The sequence below is a fragment of the Pseudochaenichthys georgianus genome, chromosome 8 (genome assembly GCF_902827115.2).
Source record: "Pseudochaenichthys georgianus chromosome 8, fPseGeo1.2, whole genome shotgun sequence".
Lineage (NCBI taxonomy): Eukaryota > Metazoa > Chordata > Actinopteri > Perciformes > Channichthyidae > Pseudochaenichthys > Pseudochaenichthys georgianus.
This window is the reverse complement of record NC_047510.2, coordinates 8,218,670-8,241,560: the sequence shown is the minus strand read 5'-3', so window position 1 is coordinate 8,241,560 and position 22,891 is coordinate 8,218,670. Positions and strand designations below refer to the sequence as shown.

Genomic DNA, 22,891 nt, shown 5'->3' with positions numbered 1-22,891 from the left:
TTCAGTATCATATTAAAGTCTTAGGTTAAAAGCCCAAAACCTGCTGAATTATTAGGGGTAATCTAAAAAGGTCTTTTAGACTTGTATTCACGTGTATTAGAGTCAGATTCACTTATATTTCGCCTGAAGATGAAGAATAGCCACAACATGCAAACCACGTGTGCCCGTACACAGTAAGTTCCTTATTAACTGGTTTCCATGCTTATGACCCTGCTTGTGTGCGTTTGTATCCACACTGTCTCCTCTGATCCGCACACACACTCACACACACCTAGATCCCATCTCCAGTATCGGGTGCTCGGCGTCATCATTTGCCAGCGATGACAGCCGCCCTGTTTAACCGGCGCAAATCACAGCTGCCGTGTTTTCTAATCATCCTCACGCAGAAAATCTCCCGTCTTTGTTGGCGTTGGCTGATAGTGTCAGTTGTTATCCCGCAACTCTCCCACCCGGCCAATATCAGAGATTGATTGCTTTTGTCTTGTTATCGGGGTCGTTCAGGTGAGATTGACATGTGCTCGCGGGATAAGGAGGGCTCTCAGAAAGTGAGGAGGGGTGGGGGGGGGGGGTGGTACTCGCTACAGTACAGCAGTGTGCCTTTAAACATGCATGATGACCTGCATGAAATGTTGATGATGAATAATCAGCTGCATCATGCGGGCTGTAAATAGGTCAAAGTTAGTTCTGCGTGTCTACATTATGTTTTGGCACATATAATGTAAGTGCATAAACATGTTTTTTTGTAGTTTTTATTGGGTTTTGCAAAAGTATACCGCAGTTTCATCAGATTATCAAAGGTTAAAAGACAAATATTCACTGTAAAAGACAGAAAAAAGAAACAATTTAAATATTGCTACACACCAAAAATAACTAAAAATTATAATAATATATTAATAGATAGATAAAACTAGAAAAATAATAAATAAATACAATAAATAATAATAGGAATAATAAATACACAAATAAAAAAATATTTAAAAAAGAAATAACACAATAAAAAATCTGTCATCTAGTTTGAAATTATGAAAATAAAAAAAATAAAAGGAAGAACAGCAGCACTTCTCCTCCCCTTCAACGTGCAAAACCAAATCAGGAATGATGAGGAAATGTATACCCTTGCACATATTCTTTGGTGCCAAAAAACTAAAACAAATATTTTAAATGTTGCTCAACTCTCTCAAATGGACTTCCCTGCCTGTTAGCCCACCCTCAGTCTCTGACTCCACCGTACTGAGCAGAAATGAAGACCTCAGCCGGGCGACTGTTTGTTGCACACTGAATTCTCTCGGCCACTCTGCCTTGGTTGCCGGGCGGGGTGGCTTCATGCTCTGCACACTAGCCACATCCTAAATAATTCACACTCTACTTGAGAATTCTCCAACAGACTCACTGCCGCCATTAGACAGTCTCTGGCTGCCAGTGTTTCCTTTTCTTTTCTTTTTCCGGGGTCTTGTTTTTCACATTCTGACTTGGGCACCAAAAAAATGGAGGAGGAAAAGAAGACCGGATTATGGGGGCTTGGGCTGGGGGAAGAAATGAACAACGAGTTATATCTCGGGTCGATGAGAGTTCATGGACAATCCAATAAATAAAAGCCAGTTTACATGCATACTGTAACACTTCAACATTGGGGTTTTCCACAGAGTTCAGCATATTGTCTAGAACTCTGCCTCTACTAGTTTCTTTTTTTTTAATCTGAGAGGCCTCTTTGACAATGTCTTCCTCATGTAATATGCATGAGCGCTTGTGGATCGATTCAGGCCCTTTAATCTCTCGACATAGACAGCTAACGCGCTCAGGCGTTGAACCCACACCCATGGCCACCACGCTGCAGCCCAGACCAGAGGCCATAGAGAGGGGAGAGATCAGCCAGCGACACACGGTTCATGGCCCCGAGCTGGGCCTGTTTACAACACTCAGCACACAACCGTTTTATGATGAGTGTGTCCCCTTTTATGCTTCCATAACTAGCGTGAAAAACTAGTGCTCACTAAAGTCAAGACTTGAAGATTCCTCCATAAGGACATTTATTTTGTTTGTCTGTTCCAAACACATTGGCTGTGGCTGCAACCAGATACATAAAACACACCTCTTATAATTAAAGAAAAGCATAAATACAACTGTTTATGGCGACAGGAAGTCATTGTTGCCCTTGGCAATCAGAAATCCTTATTAGAGTGTCTATGAATCAATATACTGGCAAATGACTTATTATGGTTGCATAACAATTTATTATGCTTATTTTATTGTATCTCAATTGGACATATTACTTTAATTTCTTGTGTTTTTATATCTATATTTTTATTTTATTGCACATTTTTACTTCTTATATTTATATATCATATTTTATTTGTTTCTATTGTATTCATTGTAAAATGGCAGTTACAAAAAACAATATCCTGCAGGGATTATTAAAGGGGCCATTTTATGTTTTTTTTATGGGTTTTTCCTTTACTGTAGTGTGATATAAGTTTGTGTGCATGTAAATGGTCTTCAAAGGCTACAATTCCAAAGGTTCTCCAGAGGGAGTCTCTCTCTCTCTCAGTAACGAGAGAGAGAGAAGTAAACAAGGGTGCCTGAAACCCCTCCATTGGACTCCATTGACATCACTATGTAACACTTGCGCTTCTATTGGCTAGAGCTCCAACACATTGGACGTGGTAAGGGGCGAGATAACTCTAAGCGATTGACCAATCACAACAGAGCCTGCCAGCTAACCAATCAGAGCGGACTGGACTCTGGTTTCAGACAGAGGGTGAAAACCAGAGCCCAGGCAGTATGAGACAAACAAAGAGCCTTTTGAACATGAAAGCATGGAGACATGTCCCAGTAGAAGCAGACAACACAAATATGAACCTGAAAATGAGCATTAGCAATGAACCTGTAAAGTAGTTCTGATTCTGATGTAGAAAGTATACGTTGCCAGTAAAAGTTCTGCATTCAAAATGTTACTTAAAGTATTTTTTTATTTGCACGCTGTATGTGCATAATGTTGGTTGTACTCTATATTTTGAATACAATAATGAAAGCATAGGTGATGTAACATGTAGGCTATTTCCCTTAGAAATAAGGGAGTAAAGTATGACATTGAATAACTGGAATGTCCACTAGTGTTTAGAATAGGAAACTGTAAAAGACATGGGGCTATATTTAGGTTAATTCGGTATTTTGTTAGATCAGATTGTGATACAGATTTTCACAATGGACATTTGAGATGTCACAGCTTATTAGTTGAAGCCCAGCGGTGTGAGATGACTGTGTTCAGTGGAGACTCTCCTGATGAGGAGCCTGAGCTGAAACGTGGGGCTGCCGCAGACACTGAGAAAAGAAACACTTTTATTTTTTTGTTGCAAATTGTACGCACAAAAGAAGATTGATTTGCCTTCCTTTTATCAACACTTTGTACTTTGTTTACTTAGGATGTGCCAAATGCAGGATTTAGTGTCACATTTGTCTGAGTGTCTGGCACTTTGACTGAGCTCATACTTCAGGGCGCTCTTATTATCAGCCATTTTGAAGCCGTTACTCATTTTGCCAGTCATTTAATTCTTTTTGAAACGTTGTCATTTCCATGTTGAGTCTGCCTTGTTTCCCTTTGATCATGTTTTGTACAAACAGATTTCGGAAACAAAGAATAAACACTGAACCTTTCTTCAGAACCTGTTTGTAACTATGACATGAGATGAGATGCATTATTACATTGAACAAAAGTAGACGTTCTCCAAAGGGAAACGAGGCCAAACAGAATAAAACAGTATCCCTGTTTCTGAGCTTTTTTAAATGTGTCTTGTGCTAACTGTTGACAACTCTTTTGATGAAGTGTAGTTGATCACACTTTTAAAGCTTGCACACCTGATATGGAAAAAGAGATTTGAAACTAAAAGTGAACTAATGAAGAACAAGATTATTCTGAGAGATATTAGGGAGGAAGATTTTGAAAAAGATTAGGGCCACATGTAGAAGAAAATTGAGATCTGACCAAAAGTGATTTGTGTGTGTTTGTTCTGAGATCAGAATTCTGACTGCAAACTAAGAATTCTGACTTTAATCCAAGAGTTGTTACTTCATTTACATTAAACTCAGAATTAGGTTAAATCTCAGAATTCCAGCTTTAATTTCAAAATGTGAACTTCAAACTCAAATTCTGACTTTAATCTCAGAATCTTTAAACTTTTTCCCGAAACTCAAAATGCTGCTTTTTCTTCTTTCACAGAAAATGTACTTTAATCTCAGAACAAACACAAATGTTTTCCCTTTCCCTGGTCAGATCTTAGAACATTCATTTTACACGGTGTCCCTAATCCTCTTCCGTAGAAAGCGATCACTTAAATGGAGTATATTTAGGCCCTCCTCCTGATAGTGTGTTGTGTTATAGAAACGATCCAATATGGCTGATGCATCAGCTCTGCCTCCCCATTGTCTTCCACCCTCAACAACTCCCTCCTTCCCTCCTCCACCCCCCATAATGCAATGCAGCTTTTGTTCACTCATTCTTTTAACCGTTTCTTTGGCTGTGAGTTGTCACGGCGGGACAAATTAAGGAAGCGGTAATAGGGTTATGTCAAGTAGACGGAGGTGCTGGCTCTGTGCGGATGCCTCCCTCCCTCTGTCTCCATGAAAGGTTACTGCACTTGCCGGGGTTTTGTCTCCCCCGCTGTAATGAGAAAGGCAACAGACGAGCCTCGATCAGTCCTGCAACACCTACTGACAGATAGCATTTAGAGACTGGAGAAAAAAAGAAGCATTAGGGAAAGAGCGAGTGAGCATCACAGGAAGTAATACAGCAACATGAGCATGACGGATTGCAACGGACACGCATGACCAGAAAAAACAATCCCTCTAGCCAAGGGTGCTGTGCTCCAACATTTACCTATGTGACACCTCCACGTGTATATATGTATGTTTGTAATTTTCTTTCTCCCAGATATGCGCCTCGCAGAGTTTGACACTTGTTCATCGATATTATTCCTCACCAGAGCGGCATCTTTTAAAATATTGAGCAGCATTCGGGTTCAGTACAATATTACTCCCACTCAAGATATTACGCTCACATTTCTTCCACCTCCTTTGGGCTGAATGTCTTAAACCCTTTCTCTTGGAGCCGCCATGGTTTCGGGGCAGATGTCTGTGGAAAATGTGTATCAGTGCGAGAGTCCCCGTAGCTACGTTTTGATGGCGCTGGAATGGAAAGAATGCAGGAGGTGGCCGGGTTGTTGGTGTGTGCTGCTGGTGCTGTGGTCAGAGGCCAGGGTTGGGTCTTAGGTAACGACAGCAGGCGCTCCGGGCACTTCATGCTACACAGGAAGGTTTTATAGCCTGGCAGGTGTCCACACACACAACAAAAGCATGTACTGTACAGCCAAAAACACACCGAACATTCAGGGAAACACATTGAGACCGGGAAAAGATGCACACACCCACACAAACTTTATATTTAGAGCCTCTATTTATGTAGCACTTCTCAAAACACAGGCGCTTACCACACAACAACAAAAAGGCACTACTAAAAAACAATATGGTCCATAAAACATTCAGGTTCAGCACTGAGTTAGCTCTGATGGATAGGCTGGCTCACTTTTAGTCTTTAGCCTGTTCCTCAACTCAAAAGAGGGTTAAAAGGTTTCTCTAAATGATTGAATATGTTCTTAGGCAAACATTTGTGGTCATCCAATGTTTGGCAGCCATTGAAATGCTGTGTTTTGTATATTCCATTCCAATGCTCTTCTTGGTGCTCAGTATGGTTTGTCTGGCCTCGTATTGCCTCCTGCGAGCCTCTGGAGCAGATATGATGGATTGATTGCTGGAAAGCTATGTTAGAGTTTCTGACAACTAGAACTATGGATCGTTTTCAGCATTAACTCATATGTTTATTTATTTCCTCATAATTGGTCAATCGTTTCACTTTTAAAATGGTGAAATTGCCAGAGACTAAAGACTTCAAAAATGTGTTTATTATGTCACACTTCCAACACACTTATCTGTGAAATCCTAAATAAATCAATAGTACTTATGAACGAGCAAGAAGCAGCACACGGCAAATGGTATCCTTCCTGGTGACTGGAAGTATAAGGTGCATGGGAAATGTGATTTAAGTTTGATAAATATGAACACTAACGTCTTTAATTGAGGCTACACGTCGTCCAAAATGTTACCATTCATTTTTATGAATCAGAAGACATGAAAAATGTTTTAATATCGATCAAATACACATTTATCATACATATTCAAGGTGTTTCAGATGCCTATCGCCGTATTGTCACATATATTAACACTTATCCTGACACCTCCAGGTAGGAGGTGTCAGGATAAGTGTTAATATATGTGACAATACGGCGATTACGACAATACGGCTGCGGTTCAGATATGATATGTGTGTGCTGGAGGCCGCTGTGCCCCCGTGCGTCTGGTAGTATCGATGTACCATTTCTCACTCTCCGCTGCTAAATATGAGAGCGCGGTAGCTGCAGTGTGAACCCCCGACCCCTCTGGGATACACACCAGCATTCACAGTTTGGGAAATAGGTCTCTGGTCCCCAACTGCCTGTTTAGAGTAATGGTCAAAGGTATGCCTGCTGGAAGGGAACATCACTGGGCATGACCAATATGCTCCCAAATGGAATACACTTTATGTCACCGCACCAATCTATGTAATTGACTTCGCTTTGGGCTGCATCCATTAAAGTTAGGGTTGCCTTTTTTTTGTACATTTTGGAAAGAATGTCAATGAAATGCACAAGGGTGGTGTACTTTGAGAATGATTGCTTCGGATTGTAGGACATTTTGGCTCTGAAGAACAGATGATGTGCTTGTCGAGTAGCACATCCTTCAGAGCAATACTGGTTTCACCGCTGCCCGGTAGTTTCCACTCTAACTGTTGACTCATACGGACCACAGGTGAATGCAATCGAAAAGGTGGCGGGAGAGCAAAGCAGCAGTCCACGGGACCCTGTTGATCTGATTAGATAACATTGGCTTGACTTATTGACTGGCAACTGAGCATGATTACAGCACAGTACAGTTTGTTGTGCGTATTTCCTCTCATGGGTTGTACAAAAAAAGATCCAAGGTGAAGTTATATGGCTGGCTTTAGAGTTCAGTGTAGATTTACTTTATTAGAAACAAATATAATGTTATGTTGGAGTAGCCTGCAAGGAACTACATTTGTCCAAGGGCCAAAATGTATCCAATAGACACTTTCGCGGCCAACGATTTTTATATATAGCCCAGAATTTTGAAGTTGTTGACCGGGGGGTGGGGGGTCTAGTGGAGCACGCTCAGGTACTGCGGAAAAAGCTTAGCAGACTCTTCACCCTAACGAAGGATCACTTCTTCTTCAGGGCAGGCTACGCAGTACGCAGTCTACTGTCTCGCAGCTGCTGCCTCTCTGTTGGATTCCGGGACTGCACATTACTCACGAGACGTGAAAAATTAGTGGGGGGCCGACGCCACAGTCACCCCCGGATGAGCATGTCTGGCGGGCCACCAGTTGATGGTCACTGCTGTACAGTCTCTTGTGCAGCACCCCCTGTTGAGCAACATAACTTCCACAGAAATGTACAAAACTGCAACGTCAATAAAGTATTCTTTGATATGTGAGAAACAATTACATCACAAAAAATAACATTCTGAAAAAAGCAGATATGACATTCCTTTATGTGTGTCTCTTTAAATGTTAAAGAGGCCCTATTATGCTTGTTGGTGTCTTCCCTTTCCACACACAAGTCCCCCCCCCCCTCCCATGCCTGGGACGCCTCCATTGGAGTCTTTTATTTAACTCTGTAACATAGTGACATCACTTTGTAACACTTGTGCTACTGGTTAAACACACGAGTGGGCCCATCTTGTTACTTTATACAGTTGTTTTTTGGGGTGGCATTCGGGGATGGATACTGATAGATCTATTTTCTATAGATTGTAAAACCATTGTCCAACTTGCCACTGTAAATACCAACAGAAGAATATCATTACAACCATGCCTTTTAGTCTTACATTCATTTCCTATCTGCTACCAAGCTCATTTGTAACCAACCCTGGAAGACAAAATGGTCGAACGCATATTTGCTGGCTGACACATTAGCCTCTCCATGTACATTCAGTAGTCGCACGCTTACATGCACCACGTGACATTGTCCCCGAGAGCGACTCTTGCCGCCACTGAATTTTTCATCATTGATCTGATATGATTTCCATGCTTGGCCGTCCCTCTGCCCTGTCAGCTCCCTCTCTATCACAGCCTCTCTTTGACTACAGGGCTAACGGGGCGTGAGCCATCGTCCCCGTTGGTTGTCCCCCACCATGCCTTGACAAAACCCTTCCCTGTCTTCCACCCACCACCTCGGACTCTCACAACCCCCCTTGGCCTCGGCTCTTTGTAGCCGGCAGCAAACCAGACCTTTGGATAAGAGGGTGGTAAAACGCTCGATGTATTGACGTCGACTGTCCGTGGCCATAAAGCTCCATCACCCCCCACCTCTCTCCGTTCCCCCCTCGCCAAAGCAGCAGGAGGAGTGTGTGTGTGTGTTGGGTGTGCGGTGTGGAGGGTTGATGTATGACGGTGTGGGAGGCAGAGTCAGTACCTCTCGGTTTCTGCTCTGCCTCCTCCGGTGGAAGCCTTCGAAACGTCCTAATATCTGGCCTGAGCTGGGTGAGCGATGGCCACAGCCAACCTGCTGATCTTAGCACCCGGTGCATTAGTTTGCCATAAAGAAGTTGTGAGACGTGGCAGGGCGAAAACATATGAGGATGAATGACATTATATAAAAGCCGAGCTCTGTTTCAAAATCCATTAGAGAAGCAAGTGCCTCAGCTCTGAAACGCAGCGAAAGCCAGGGCCCCTCGCATCCCATCCCAGCCTCAAATTGAAGCATGGATCACAGATCACTCCCGCAGTTCCTCCCTTAACTGTCCATTTAATCAACATTTTTAATCAATGCATTAGTACATGACAGCTTTGAGGGACGAAAACACATACTTCAGACGGAGGCAGATATTGGCATCCAACGATAGGTGGGAGATGAATGCGGCTTATTTGGTGCTGAGATGGAAAATGTTTTCTTCCTGTGTGTGTGTGTGTGTGTGTGTGTGCAGGCTAACTTTCTTCTTCTTTATTTTGTGTGTGCAGGCTTGTGTGATTGTGTGTATGTGCTTCCATGAAAGCTCCCCCACCCCATGGCACTGCCTCATAATTACTCAGATCTGCGCTCAAAGTGAAGAAATAATGAACGAGATCTTTAATTATGCCTCCAGACAAAGATCCCTGATGCCTCCACAACACCGCTGGCATGCTGAGATGGGTGAGGGCAGGTCAAACAGGAACCCTTTTTCTTTCTCGGGGGGTGTATAAAGCTGGTCGAATACAGACCAATCCTGACATGATGCTAGAGTAGGGAGGAGGGTAAAATAGACTCCCTGATTTATGAAAAAAAGGAGCTACATAGGTTTGTTATCTCTAACAGATATGACACAACCTTTAATTAGTGGGGATCCCTGAAGCTCTGGGCCTGAGATATAATCAGCGAACCTTTAACGAGAGCACAACCCTCCCCTCCTCTGAGTACCCCCGGGGCCGGCTGATGGAGGCGTCCTCGTGCCCCCTCTTCTGTAGCGGGGCTGGCTGGCACTCTGAAGATGCCAGATAATGAGGAAGCCTGTCAGAGGGGCACTTCAAGGGTCCCCCTCCAAAGGCCTTGCTGCTTCTCAGCAAAATCCACCAACACTGCTGCTTTGTTTTTCGACAGAGCGCGTGTCCAGAGGCCGTGTGTCCGGGGGGGGGGGGGGGCCTAGCTCCCCACCGGACACTACAACCTCTTCTCCACTGATCACATCAAATGGGATTATTATACTCCACACTTCACTAATGAAGTTCCATATTTGCTTTCATACAACGTTTGGGTCCGTGCATATTATTACATAATCCCCATTCTGAGGGGCTTTTTACTCCACTACATTTATATGACCCCTATAATTACAAATTAATTGAAACCGGTGCTGTAACTACCGTGGAGGACGCAGAAGTCATGTTCTCTGGATGTTTCAGTTAATCTGGAGAGTTTCACAGACTGGGGGTACTTAACATTCTGATATTAAAAACCAACACACTTTTGGGTATTACATAGACTTGTTTCTGTCATTTTAGACTCAATATATTTCAATTTGTATACGTTTGGGGATGATGTTTATTAAAAAAAGAATGATTGCCTTCATATTTTCTCATATGAACCCTTAATCCTGCAGTGATGAGACTGCTGAAACAGGCCTGGGAAGTAAAAAATGTAAAAAATAAATAACATTTTAAAGACTTGAGGCTTTAAAGTTTAATAAGACTAAGAAAAGACAAATACGTGATAACAGAGGCATAAAAGGCCAACGCAAATGGATTCAAAGTGCAAGACTTTTGACAAGTTCAAGGTTTATTAATAAAAACGTATGTTAAAATTAACAAACAAATGCATTTATATTGTATTAATTAAAGCAGCAGTCAATTTGTTGACAGAAAATGCATTTTAAAAAAGTATTTCTATAATAAATTCATTGTTACAGCATTTCTTCATGCAACAATGGTAGAAAATACAATGTTCAGCCTCCAAATATGTTTTACTTCCCTCTCATAGTTTTATAACATTTTAAAATAGAATACCTTTGTGTTTTTTACTGAAATACCAAGGCATACCTTGGTTCTCCATGGGGTTTTTCACTTTTCTTTCCTTTATTTCTGTCATTTTCCAGACCAATTGACGTATCCAGAAAAAAACAGATTAATTGATAGGGAATCTAATCATTAGTTGCAGCCCTATTTTGAACACAGCACTTTTGCCCTAATGGATTACTTTACACGGTGTTATTGCTACTCTTACTTAAGTAAAGGATCTGGGTACTTCCTTCCCCACTGTCAGAGTGATGGGAGTTAAGGGAAATAAACAGTCATCTCTTATGAAGATTAGTGCGAGTGGGCCGTATTGATCAGCGGTCATGCGATAAACAGTGGAGCACGGGAATGTGCCGCCGATCGTTTGGGCCCCATTAGTCTCCGCTTGTATTGCCTTTGATTAGTGCTGACTGAGCTCCCAGTGCATGTGATGGCTGTTTTACTGCTGGAGCTGCTGCTTTCAACTTTTTTTTTTTTTTTTTGAGGAGCACTTTTTTGGAGCACTGTGCTCCAAACAAGGCAAGCCACTCCACAGCTTCCTTTCACGCCAAAGCTGTGTCTCGTACACAAAGAGGGATGTTCGGTGGATCTTTTTTTGAGAGGAGTTTAAAAGCGGATTTAAATTCTTGTAATGCTTCAAATCAGCTGAATCTCAGAGTCGTTCTCAATAGAGAAATGTGTGAACACCTGCACAAATCCACACACGTGCAGACTCGGTAAATCCGGTTCTGGAAAAGGCCAGCAGCACGGGCTCAGAAGACAGCCATGACAGAGTTGACAGTGGCGGGGACGATGAAGGTGATTGTGGCAATAATGATTATGCTGATTATCACGGGTATGTGACAAAATAGAGGAAGACAAAAGGGCGACAGTGACAAAAATGATGAGGCTGATAATGATCACTTCCTTTTTTCATTTTGGTGATCAACCGTGAGCCGTTTGTTGATCTTTCTTTAATTGGCCGAAACAGCCGTGTTGGGGAGTTAACTGAGGATATCTCCACCGCGTTTCAAGGGCTTTGATTTCACATGACAAAAAGAAAAAGGCACCATTGAGAACATTCCAGCAAGTCCCTTTGAAGGGAGTGATCTGGCAGTGCTCATTTGAATTATTAACTGTGTGAGATAGACAGACAGAGCGGGGAGGAACACAACAAGGCAAAAGAACAAGAGACAGGGAATGGAGTCACGTGTTTAGTTCAGCATACACCTCGTCACATGTCCTCTGTGACTGAACGTCGCATCAAACCATCAGCCCAGTTATCCAGGAATGAGAATCCTACTGGCCATAAAGCTGTCCGCTAATGGAGGTGAGCATTTGTTTGAGTTACTGATGTCAGTTTCTTTCCGGCGAGTTCATGAAATACAAGTATGAATGTGTAATTACGGGTCAGCCGTCCACCCTGCTGCCTGCTTGAGATTGTTTAATGTGCGTTGTGTCTCGCACAGCAGGACCCTATTATTACTGTCTGTGTGGCGACATATTCAGAAGGTTACACTTTAGGTAATGTGCAGAAAGACATGTTTCAGTGTCCCCTGAACATGCTTTAACCTTCGACACATGATCTGTAAACACTTCCTAGGAGCAGTTTTTATTGTTTTACCTACATGAGAGAAAGAAGATGATTAATCACTCGACATGATGTTGTTAGGTCACAGCAACACCACGGATTGCATACCAGAGCATCATGATAGCTGTATGGTTAAAGAGAGACACCCAGGCACACATATGGCTTGTCAATCACTGTTACATTTTTATATTTTGCTTCCATAACATGTCTTCTTTCAGACTGGTGGAAAGAAAACCTCAGAATACATACTTTAAAAAAAAAAAAGATTTCCCCAAAATTCACAAAAATGAGCATAAAATAATGCATAAATAATATAATAAAGTCTTGGGAAGTTTCATGTCGGAATCTATCTATATTCTGAATTATTCCGAAGAGGGGGTTTGTTAATATATCTTCCGTATCCTGATTTAAATCAAATGTTATTTCTAAAAAACATGCATTTATTTTCATTTAAATTTCATGTAATTTTGGAGAAACCAGCTCGAGTGCGCTAGAATTTGAAAGTACACAACCGGAAAACATCTGCCTCTTCCTTCAGACGTCCTCACAGAGCCCCTCCTCCAACACACACGCACATGACCAATGAGGGCACGAGATAAGTTTGTGCACAGATGGAAGGCTGACAGGCAGGTAGGCCATCCAGTTACTTTAGCCGGGCCGGCTCAGATGATTGGTCGTGCTTTTTACAGCGCTACGGCTTCCACAGATGAATTTAATGTATGTGTTGTCAAAGCATTTAATATATGCATTGCTATCGGGACGGCATTCCATGGAATATAACAAAAAGTGTTTCTGAAATAAATGACATACCCCACCTTTAAGGCTGCTGAAAGTATTTTCAGATACATTTTGAGATATGGAAAGATATCCAAAATCCCCTCTCTAAAAACCTCTGACGCTAATACGTCAATAAAATCAAACATGAGATTTGAGCAAGCTTCAACAAACTGCATGTCAGTGTGTTGGAATATATCTCAACAGGATAATGCCTAATGAGTGTTCTGAGAAAAAAAGTCAGAATTCTCAACAAAAAAAACGTTTGGGCAGATCTAAAAAACAAATCACATCTGGCCTCAATCCCCTTCCATACCAACTAATCAAGTTTAATGGTGATTTTTGTGTTTTACCTGATGTCTCCCCAACCCAAATCCGTTGAGAAGGCCAGTTTAAAAAGGAACCACATGTAAACACTCAAAAATCACACCGAAAATGTGTCTGAATGACCCAGCCTGCAGCACATTGAATTCTGTTGCCATTATTCTGGCTCTGGCACAGGAAGATAACATCCCTGTTCTTAATCCTGCCTGAAGAGCTCTGATTGTCTCAGTTGCTTCTCCAGCTGAGGAAACTGCCATAAGCGAGCACAACACAAGACCGTTTTGAATCGCTGAAAAAAAGAAGCCACACAAAAAAAAGGATAGACATCATTTTGTAAGGACTGAGTTTGATGTAAGACTGGCACACTCTCTATCCATCCCTCTTAGTTCCTCCGGGCGCTCCTCGTGGCATGCGATAGCATCATGCTCCAGGATCTAAAGATAGACGGCTGTACATCGTAGAGAGATTGTAAAGCTCTTAGAGGCCTGACTTTGGGACGTTATTCATATGAATGCTCTTGATGTTATTAAGAAGAGTCAAACAGAGTCACCACACTTTGGCCATGTTTCCACTAATCTCCATCATAAGGTAATGGCGTGTCTATCTCAACTGTGATGTAACAGATCCATCTTGTGATTCCTTTGTCCACTTCCTTTTAAAGCAGAATGAAACAGAATCAAAAAGATACATTGAAAGGAAGTTACCCTGCGTGTACTTAAAACCCGAATGTACATTAGCAGCACCGAAGAAAGGACGTCTCCAGCGGCCTTTATAACAGCCGTATTGTTTTGAATGTATTTCCAGATACTATACATGCTATCTGTCCTTGGTGGAGGAGATGGAGAGGGAGGTGGCCACTAAGGGGGTGTTTTTGTGTGTGTTTGCGGTGTGGGGGGGCCGCAATTAAAAGGCAGCATGCAGCGTCCCACGAGGTGCTAATGCCCAGGATCAGCTGTTCTAATGTCATTCACATCCCCTCTGTTATTCAGCCAGCCCGCGTTTGATGTATGAATCAATCGGGGACTTCATCAGTAACCCCCCCCCCCCTGAAACCACCACCACTTTTTATAACCCCACCCTAACCCTACCCAACCCCCTGTCGTCTCTCCTCCTCTCCTCTCCTCCTCCTCCTCGCACAGAACCTCCCCCTTTCTGTGTCTGAATGCTTATGTTGGCTTTTTATCGCGCTCAAAGTAAACAGAGTCGCGCCGCGGATAGTGAGGGAGAGAGAGAGCGAGGGGGAGAGAGACCTAGAAAAGAGAGACAGAGCTGTAGTGATAAAGGTGCACATTGTCTGCTCACTGCCACCGCTCGCCTCCCCCGCTACATCTTCAATAGAAAAAGCCAACGCAAGGGGGGACATATTTAAAGAGAGGAGGCAGACGAAGAAAAAAGGAAGTGATTTGAAGAGACAGTGCGAGCGAGCGCGAGCCAGAGAGAAAAGAAACAAGGCTCTCCCTGCTAAATGCGCAAAGCGTCCCGTCACCCCACGCTGAGCTCCATGGCCAACTCCGGCTGCCTGCTGCTCTCCGGCTCCGGGATGCTACCTCACTCGCTCCAGTGTCCCCCTGCCTTCCTCTACCTGCCCGAGCCGGTAAGACTGCAACCAGAGCTTTTGTGTTCGCTCGTCTATCTCCCTTCCTTCCTCACCCCCTCTCTCTCTCTCCGTTCCTCCGCGCGCTCCTCCGGCACGTGATAGCATATTGGCTTTGTGTTGTCACCCCGAGTACTTTCACCCGTCCAACCCCTTGACCCTGCCTTTTGTTGGGGGACAGAAAAAGGAGCAGTCGAGGTGAAGAGAAGAATAGCTTCTTTTATTTGATTATCTCACTTCTTCGTTTCCTCTTGTCTTCCTTTACTTGACTCCCTCACACCCCCCCCCCCCACTCTACTTTGAGTGAAATAAAGCAGTGATTTAGCGGATATTGTGACGCAGGTCCACGCAGTGTTTGTGTACGTCCGTGTCTTCATCGCTCGTGGATTGCTCAGCATACTTTCCTGTTCCTCTTTATTCATAGGGATGTCAACTTTTTCTTCAGCTGTACGATAATCATTTGCACAAAATACCTTGTATACCGAGAGGACGGTGCATTCATTCAGAATCTCTTTTGCAAATGTGCTTAAATTCATCTATATGTCAATCCCTAACATCTGGAAGGGACAGATGTGAGGCCTGTGGTCCTAATACAAGTTATCATATGCAGTTACATTGTTAACATATATCTGTTATTGGCCTAGGTTTGAGTTCATTTGAGTTAAATGATGTGAACACAAATAGTAAACTGTTATATCATTTGTCTTGGTTCTTATCTCTACTGCTTATTATCAAACCACCTTCTTGAGTGTAGGGATGTAAAACGTGGGGAAATCACACTGTTTCAGATTTTTTTTAAATCCATACATTTGCTTAACATGCACACAACATTCTCACTTGTAAATACAAAACTTATTTTACATCGTCTCAATTCATCAACAGGCCACAGCGAGCTCCTCTCACACCCCTGCATTGTTCTAATGGCGATCAGCAGCAAGTGACCACACTTTAAATAATGATATATCTCTGCAAATTAGCATTGATTCCCCCTGGTTGCTTTTGTGTTCTGTCCCCCCTCCTTTGGACATTGATTGTGTCACTGATCCCCTTGTTTTGTTGAAACCCGAAGCGTGCACTTTTCTGAAAGGGGGGGTGAACAAATATACAACAAGGTGACTCTTAAGAGCCCCTGTGCCTGTCTATCTGCTGAATTATTCACATGTTTTAATTCACACAGTTGGGCGATGGGAGGGCTGTTGGTGATAGGATGATGTGGGGGGTTGGAGGAAGGTGGGGGGGAGGGGGGTCCAATTCAGTTTTACAACCAGCTGCATGTGTTGCCGTAAACAGTGTGTGTCACCGCAGTGATGAGGGAAGCTCTGCGATGCAAACATTTAGAATCTCCCTCATCCCCCTTTCTCCCCCACCATCACAGTAACGGCCCTCACCCCCTCCCACCCATCTGTCCAAAGCGGGCACACCCCGCCGGCCAGCCGGGGAAAGGGGGGGGGGGGCATGTGGACGACCAGGTGCCACCAAAACACACACTGTAGGCGAGCCAAGGCATTAACTACTGCTCATATATTCATATTTTTTTTAGTTAATCCGAATTGTTGCTTAGCGAGTGTACTGTGGAGGATCAGGCTGATGCACGCAGTTATGGAAAGCGTTTAGAATGTTTTCTTCCATTCAACCTCACATTTTAATATCTTGTATGTTAACGACAATATGATACCTTGCATTTTTATCAAGCTGTGAACGGCTTCCTGAGCTCACCAGGTTAACGTGTTAGCAGAGTGGAGGCGGGTTTACCTGCTGCAACATCACTCTTACATCCAGATCCTCAGCATGGCCAGTAAGCCTCTTGAGGGTGTGTGTGTGTGTGTGTGTGTGTGTGTGTGTGTGTGTGTGTGTGTGTGTGTGTGTGTGTGTGTGTGTGTGTGTGTGTGTGTGTGTGTGTGTGTGTGTGTGTGTGTGTGTGTGTGTGTGTGTGTGTGTGTGTGTGTGTGTGTCCACACTAGGTTTCTTTAAAAGTCCGACACAGGGCGGAAATTGAAACTTCCTGTGTGCTATGAAACATCCCTTTTTCTTTCAAATCCCTTTAATGTATCGGCAGCTTTTGTTCTTTTCTCTTGTTTCCCCCCTTTGCGGTAAATCCTCGCCCTGCAGCGCTGTGAGGGGAAACAACCCTCTGAATCACACTGTGGGATGCTCCCCCCCCCCTCCCCCTCCCTCACACAGTACCAGCAGTACTCCCCTACTTTCCTCCCCTTCTCCACAGTGCAGGGGCTGCAGCGCGGCTCCGCGAGATGACAGCCAGAGAACAGAAGGGGAATAGATTGAGGTGATAGCCTCTGCCTCACAGTTTGTTTGCATTTCAAATAAGACACTGTATTAAGTTGGGCCGCGAACAGCATTGCTTATTATGTGTGAACATGGCGCCGCGTGATATCACAGGAAGACAGGAGTTTATTACATAAAAGATTAGTGAAGCATACCTTGCCTTTATTTGTGTGCAGCAGTGTTTGCGTGTGTGTTCCCAGGCAGTTTGCTTTGATGCTCTTTGTAGTCGGCTGCGGCGCATATACATCCTGGCTAAATGTTTGTTTTCATTAACACAAGGAGAGACTCCCCGCGGTGTGGGGGGAGAACTGTGGGCTTCTGATTACACTAAATAAATAAAAGTATAGCGGTATCACACCACCGCTGAAGGGCCGACCCTCTCCTCGACAGGGGGAGACTTTCTCCACCTCACGGGGGTGCCGGCTCCATCCTTCCGCAGGATGATGTCACTTTTCTCCTGCCGTCAATTCGTATGGTGGTGCCTCTTTTCGTGAGTTATGGCGCGGGATATTGAGAGAGTTATGAATTACAGTGTGGGGAGGCTTTTTACGGCATGCAATGCTCACCGCTGTAGGCCCCGTATTTAAGTATAAATATATTTATGGCAAGAGCCGATGCTGACGGGGGTAGCTCAGGTTTGCTCATGGTAGTTAGTAGCTGTCTTCAGAGCCATAAAAACATGGCATCTCATGGATTTTCTATTTACCAGGCACTGGGTGGGCATATGGCAACGCTCGTAAATGTAACTCTATTATCTAAGACGACGCTGTTGGGTGGGAAGCAGGGTGTTACTTACGTCTAAAGAGGGGGGAAGCAGCGGTTATTATTGTCTCCGTGTCACATCGCTCTCACTGTCTTTGCCTCGGACTTATCTCCAGATCTCTCCCCGTTTCCTAAAATTGCCTCCCTTTGATTTGTAATTGGATTTCCTATCATGGCATTCCGTTGCGCTGATGTCTATTGTTATTGTTGCGTCTATTGATTTCTTTTTTGTGGCTTCTTTGGTCGGGGCTGTTTTGAATTCCCTCCCTTAACTGTACACGGCTTCAGTATCGTTTCTAAACGGTTAGGTCACCTAGGAGAGGCGATCCTTTTGTGTCGGTGGATCCTGAAAGGAATTGCCCGGGCTCTCTGGTTTCAGCGGCCTCCTCCTCCCCCTCCCCCTACTCACGCTGATCTCTTTTCTACGACTGTACTCACACACTCTCACACTGATACATCTGGTTAAAGGCGAGGGATGCAGAGAGGAGAGGACTGGGAATACTCGTGACACACTTCCCCCCCCTCGGTTCAGGCCTTGATCCTGCCTCCCAAAGCGCAGCTATTCACGGGGACTTTAGATATCGAAGGATTCAGGTTGGTGGTCTCGGGGGGCCGGACTAATGCGAGCCGCACAGAGACATCTCCTTCCTCTGGGATAATTATTGTAGGCCAAGCTGTACTATTGACAGCTGTAAAGGAGATGCTGTCTGTAACTGGGCCTAATAGGTTTCTGTCCCGACATGGGCTCTCGTTAGGCCGGTGTGGGTGCATCTGAGATGAGTTTGAGAAATGAGCCGCGGCCACGTTGGGCTTTAAATGGGACTCAGAGGGACCCCCACCCCCAACTCCCTCCTGACCTCTTGGGAAAAGGGTTAACATTAGGGATGTCCCGATCACCTTTTTTTGCTCCCGATCCGATTCCGATCATTTGATTTTGACAATCTGCCGATACCGATTTTTCCCGATCCGATCTTTATGCAATGCATTAAGAGAAAAAAAAGGTAACAGATAACGGCTGGTCATCCAACGCGATGAATTCAGCTATCTTGGCTGTTATTGTGTTGGCCTTTTCACTGTTTCTGGGGCAGTTTCTCTTTCCTTTTGAAAGTCTCTGAAAGTGTCGGTTGTTTCAGTGCCGTTACCTGAGTGGCCGCTGTGTACTCGCCGTGTTGTTGTTGGTGTTTGTTTCTCAGGTAGCGTATTAGATTGGTCGTGTTGAACGTAGCTCTGTTCTTTCCACCACGCGGAACCTCCGCCTTGCAAACATTGCATCTGGCTGTTACACTGCCTTCGCTTTCAATTTTATAATACTTCCAAACTCCTGACATTTTCTCTGTCCCGACTCCCGAGTCACCAGCTGAACGTAGCCTCTCGTTAGCTTACTGCTACTATTAGACACTGCGCCCACTCTGTTGCCAGATTTCAGAGGAATAAGCAACCAGGTCTATGAAAACAAGCCCAAAGAAAGCAACACATACATGATGTTGTGTAATTTTAAAACAAAACTAAGTCCTCAGGAAGACTTTAAGACGTGAACATGGTCATTTTTGTTTTGTAACATTAAATAAATTCTAAAAAAAATATATATAAAAAAAAAAATTCCCGATCCCCGATTTTTTTCTCCCGGTTCCGATCTTTTGAAAATCAGGCTCCGATCACGTGATCGGATCGGGACATCTCTAGTTAACACACAATAGGATCGCTTTCAATCTATAATAACGCTCACTGTTCATTTACCCTGAAGTAAAGCTGGCGATATGATGCAGTTCTGTCATCAAATCCCATGGAAAAACAAACACAATGAATTATCTCTGTATCCAAAAATACCTTTTTCTTCTCCTCTGTGCAAGAGAGCTCCATTGTCCAAATGCACATCAATGAGTCACTGTTGCACCGGGTTCCTTTATTAGCATGAACACACTGTAGTTTCTCAATCCCACACACACATACAGTACACACACACACACACCAGCCTGCTGCTTTAAATACTCAGTGGAGCATCCAATGTGAAGTAATCTGCAGCTGAAAATAGTCCTCCACACAAAACAAGGTGGTGTAACAGCAAATGCTACCGGCTGTTTCAGGAAATGACAGACTTTAAAAATAAAACTAAGCATTTGTTAGTCTTCTCCAAAGATGTACATGTCAGGAAGGAACCAATGGGCTTGGGGCGGGTTAGGGACAGTCTAACACATTGTTGGTGTTTTCTTTTGGGAGAATGGTTAACAAGAATCAAATAAAGAAAGACACCAGCTTTGTTCTTTAACCACTTGCAAAAAAATAAGATGTTATAATTTAGGTGTGTGTTACATCCGGCTTTACAAGCTTTCTGATTTGTCTCTGTTATAGGTAAAGGCAGTATTGAAATATTTCCATTATATCGCTCAGCTTTGTTGTTTTTCAGTCAATTATGTCGAGCACAATTCACCCAGATTGAATCAGGCACAAATCAAAAAAACAACTTAAAACCCAATTTCATGAGCTCAGGAATATACCTCTCAATATGTCCTGTGTTCTGGTGTGAGTCTTTCTCTCGCCGCTGTTCAGCTGCTTTGTCCCTTAAACAGCTGATTCATAGCGGCATAACAAAGGCAGAAGGGACTGATGTGTTCTCACTTTCCGCTGCCCCGGAGGAGAATTGTAAATCACAGCTCAGGCGTTTATTTTGAAATTTCATTTTGGTGTGTGAGCGAGTGCTGCCTTGTTCTTCACAGAGACTTCACAGTCAGGCTGACTTGTGTGTTTTCTTTTTCTTTCTCAAGGCTACCCACCGTCTTACTCCACTAGACCTTTGTAAATGGAACACAATTAAATGTGTTCCCTGTATAGAAGAATGGCACTAACAGATTTACTCACCAACAAAAGGGTTTTCCCTCTGGGTGCATTTTTTTTATGTTAGCGTACATATTTTAGCTTACATATGTATATGCATTTCTGTGCCTGAATGCTTGTCATCTGTAGGTGGACGCTTGCAGAGGGTTTTGCACACGCTGTGTTGTGCAGTGCGTCAATAAATGTGTATTTACATTTTGCCAATAATGCTAAATATCCTGCAGTCATTAATGTTGAGCGTTAGCCTGCATGAAGGTGTTTATATGTTGGACCTGTGCTGCTAATGCTAATACATTTCACTTCCAGCTAACAAAGCTGCAAATATCTGCCTCAAAGTTGCTTTTTGTTTAATAATGTGGCCAATTCACAAACAGCTTTTACTCAGTGGTGTAATGTAACTAGGTTCAATTACTCAAGTACCCTACTTAAGTCAAATAATTGAGGCACTTTTATTTAATTGAGCATTTTCAGATATTCACAGTATGCTATACTTTATACTTTTACTCCACTGCATATTTGTACATATTTAGTTTCTTTGCAGATTAGGTTTATTAATACTGCATCAAAATGGACTCACATTATAATATATTATTATTGTCGGTTAAGCTATCCAGTAGTATATAAAGGAATTCACATAAACCCCACCTTTACCAAGTGCAACATTGCATTGATGAACACTTTTTGCACAACAAGTATGTTTACTTTTGGTACTAGAACTATTCAGCAGGAACCATTAACCAGTATATCCATTAAGACATATACACGATGAAGGAATTTAGTGTACCTCAGAGTATCATTATCATCATTAATATACTATGGCAACAAGCACAGGACAAAAAGGCTGCCTGGGATTAACTGTCTTCCAGTTTAAGGCCATTATTACTTTATAGGACCTGTGCTGCTATGAATATAAAGTCTTTTTGAATGCAGGACTGTTTACTGGTAATTAAGTATTCTTACACATTGCTACTTTTACTTATAATAATACTTCCAACACTGCTTTTAATCAACCTTTACCGCTTTTCATAACAGAGCTGAGACAAATGAAGACATCACGCAAGACTTTTTCTGGGTTACCTGTTTCTTTTTTCATGCAACAAAAGCAACCAAAGTGAATGACTTGAAGTAAACAGAAACAAAAGGTATTCATTTCTGCTGATCTAAGATGAAGTAAACAAGATAAAAAAACTCTGACACATTTTGGTCAGTCCCACAAAGCTACTGCGATTGGATATCCCGCTCCTGAGTTATGATGCATTGCCTCGCACAGGTTCACATAAAGGTTGCTGCTCGCAGAGGGCTGCTGACACTCACTGCTGTCAAATCTGCATTGCAGTGGCCTTATTTCGCACCCAGGCAGTTTAACACAGCCACAGGAATGTCCTCTCGCTTTTGAAAATCTCTACTCGGTACGCTTGAGCGCTCCTTTAGGCCAAACGGAGACAAGGACTTGGCGAGGGGGGGGGGGGACAGAACACCTCACTGTCTTAACACTGCGGGAGCTCTCACTACATCGCACGCACACATGCATACAGTTACAGGAGGATAAAGACAAGGAGGATAACCTCACAGTAGAAGCCATTTGTAGCCTTTTTCCCCCCCTGAGAATATAATCTGTCCCGAGGTTTTTTCTCTCCCATGTCTGCACGCTAAAATGCTTAAGCAGCCAAACCAGCTTGAGTCCAATTATTTCTTTACTGCGGTATCTTAGCTGTGATTAGTATGTTTATAATGTAGTGTCACTCTCACACTGTCCTTCAAGCATTCTCCTCGCGGCAGGATCCTCTCAAATGAGACGTATTACCCTGTGTGCTGGGTTAACAGAGTGGCCGTACAAGTGAAATCAAAACATAGGGGGGGCTATCACAAGCCGTTAAAAGCACTGCACCTTTTCATCACCAGCGGCTTAATGGCAGTGGTGAACAGCAAAGCATTATTGCCGCTTCTCCTTGTGCTCCTGCCGCCTGCCTCCACTGCCAGGAGTCACGCTGCCGCTGCTGACAAATAGATCTCCAGGCAAACACTGACATTTTGTTTTTCAAAAGGTCATTATCTGTCTTCACGGGGGAAGCGGGCGTTTTGCATGGGAACCAAGTTTGAGAGAATG

At 43.4% G+C, this 22,891-nt stretch overlaps 1 protein-coding gene across 7 annotated transcripts in view; it reads left to right on the top strand.

Annotated features, from left to right (window-relative positions):
- LOC117451610 (RNA binding protein fox-1 homolog 3-like) overlaps positions 1–22,891 on the top strand; it is a 480,467-nt gene that overhangs the window by 383,882 nt on the left and 73,694 nt on the right. The window contains exon 1 of one of the 7 annotated variants that reach the window (XM_071203961.1): positions 14,547–14,907. The exons of the other annotated variants lie outside the window; for them this stretch is intronic. Coding sequence (XP_071060062.1) covers positions 14,779–14,907 — 129 coding nt within the window. The 5' untranslated portion in view covers positions 14,547–14,778. Of the gene's footprint in view, positions 1–14,546; positions 14,908–22,891 lie in introns of those variants that run through there. 7 annotated transcript variants of the gene reach the window in all.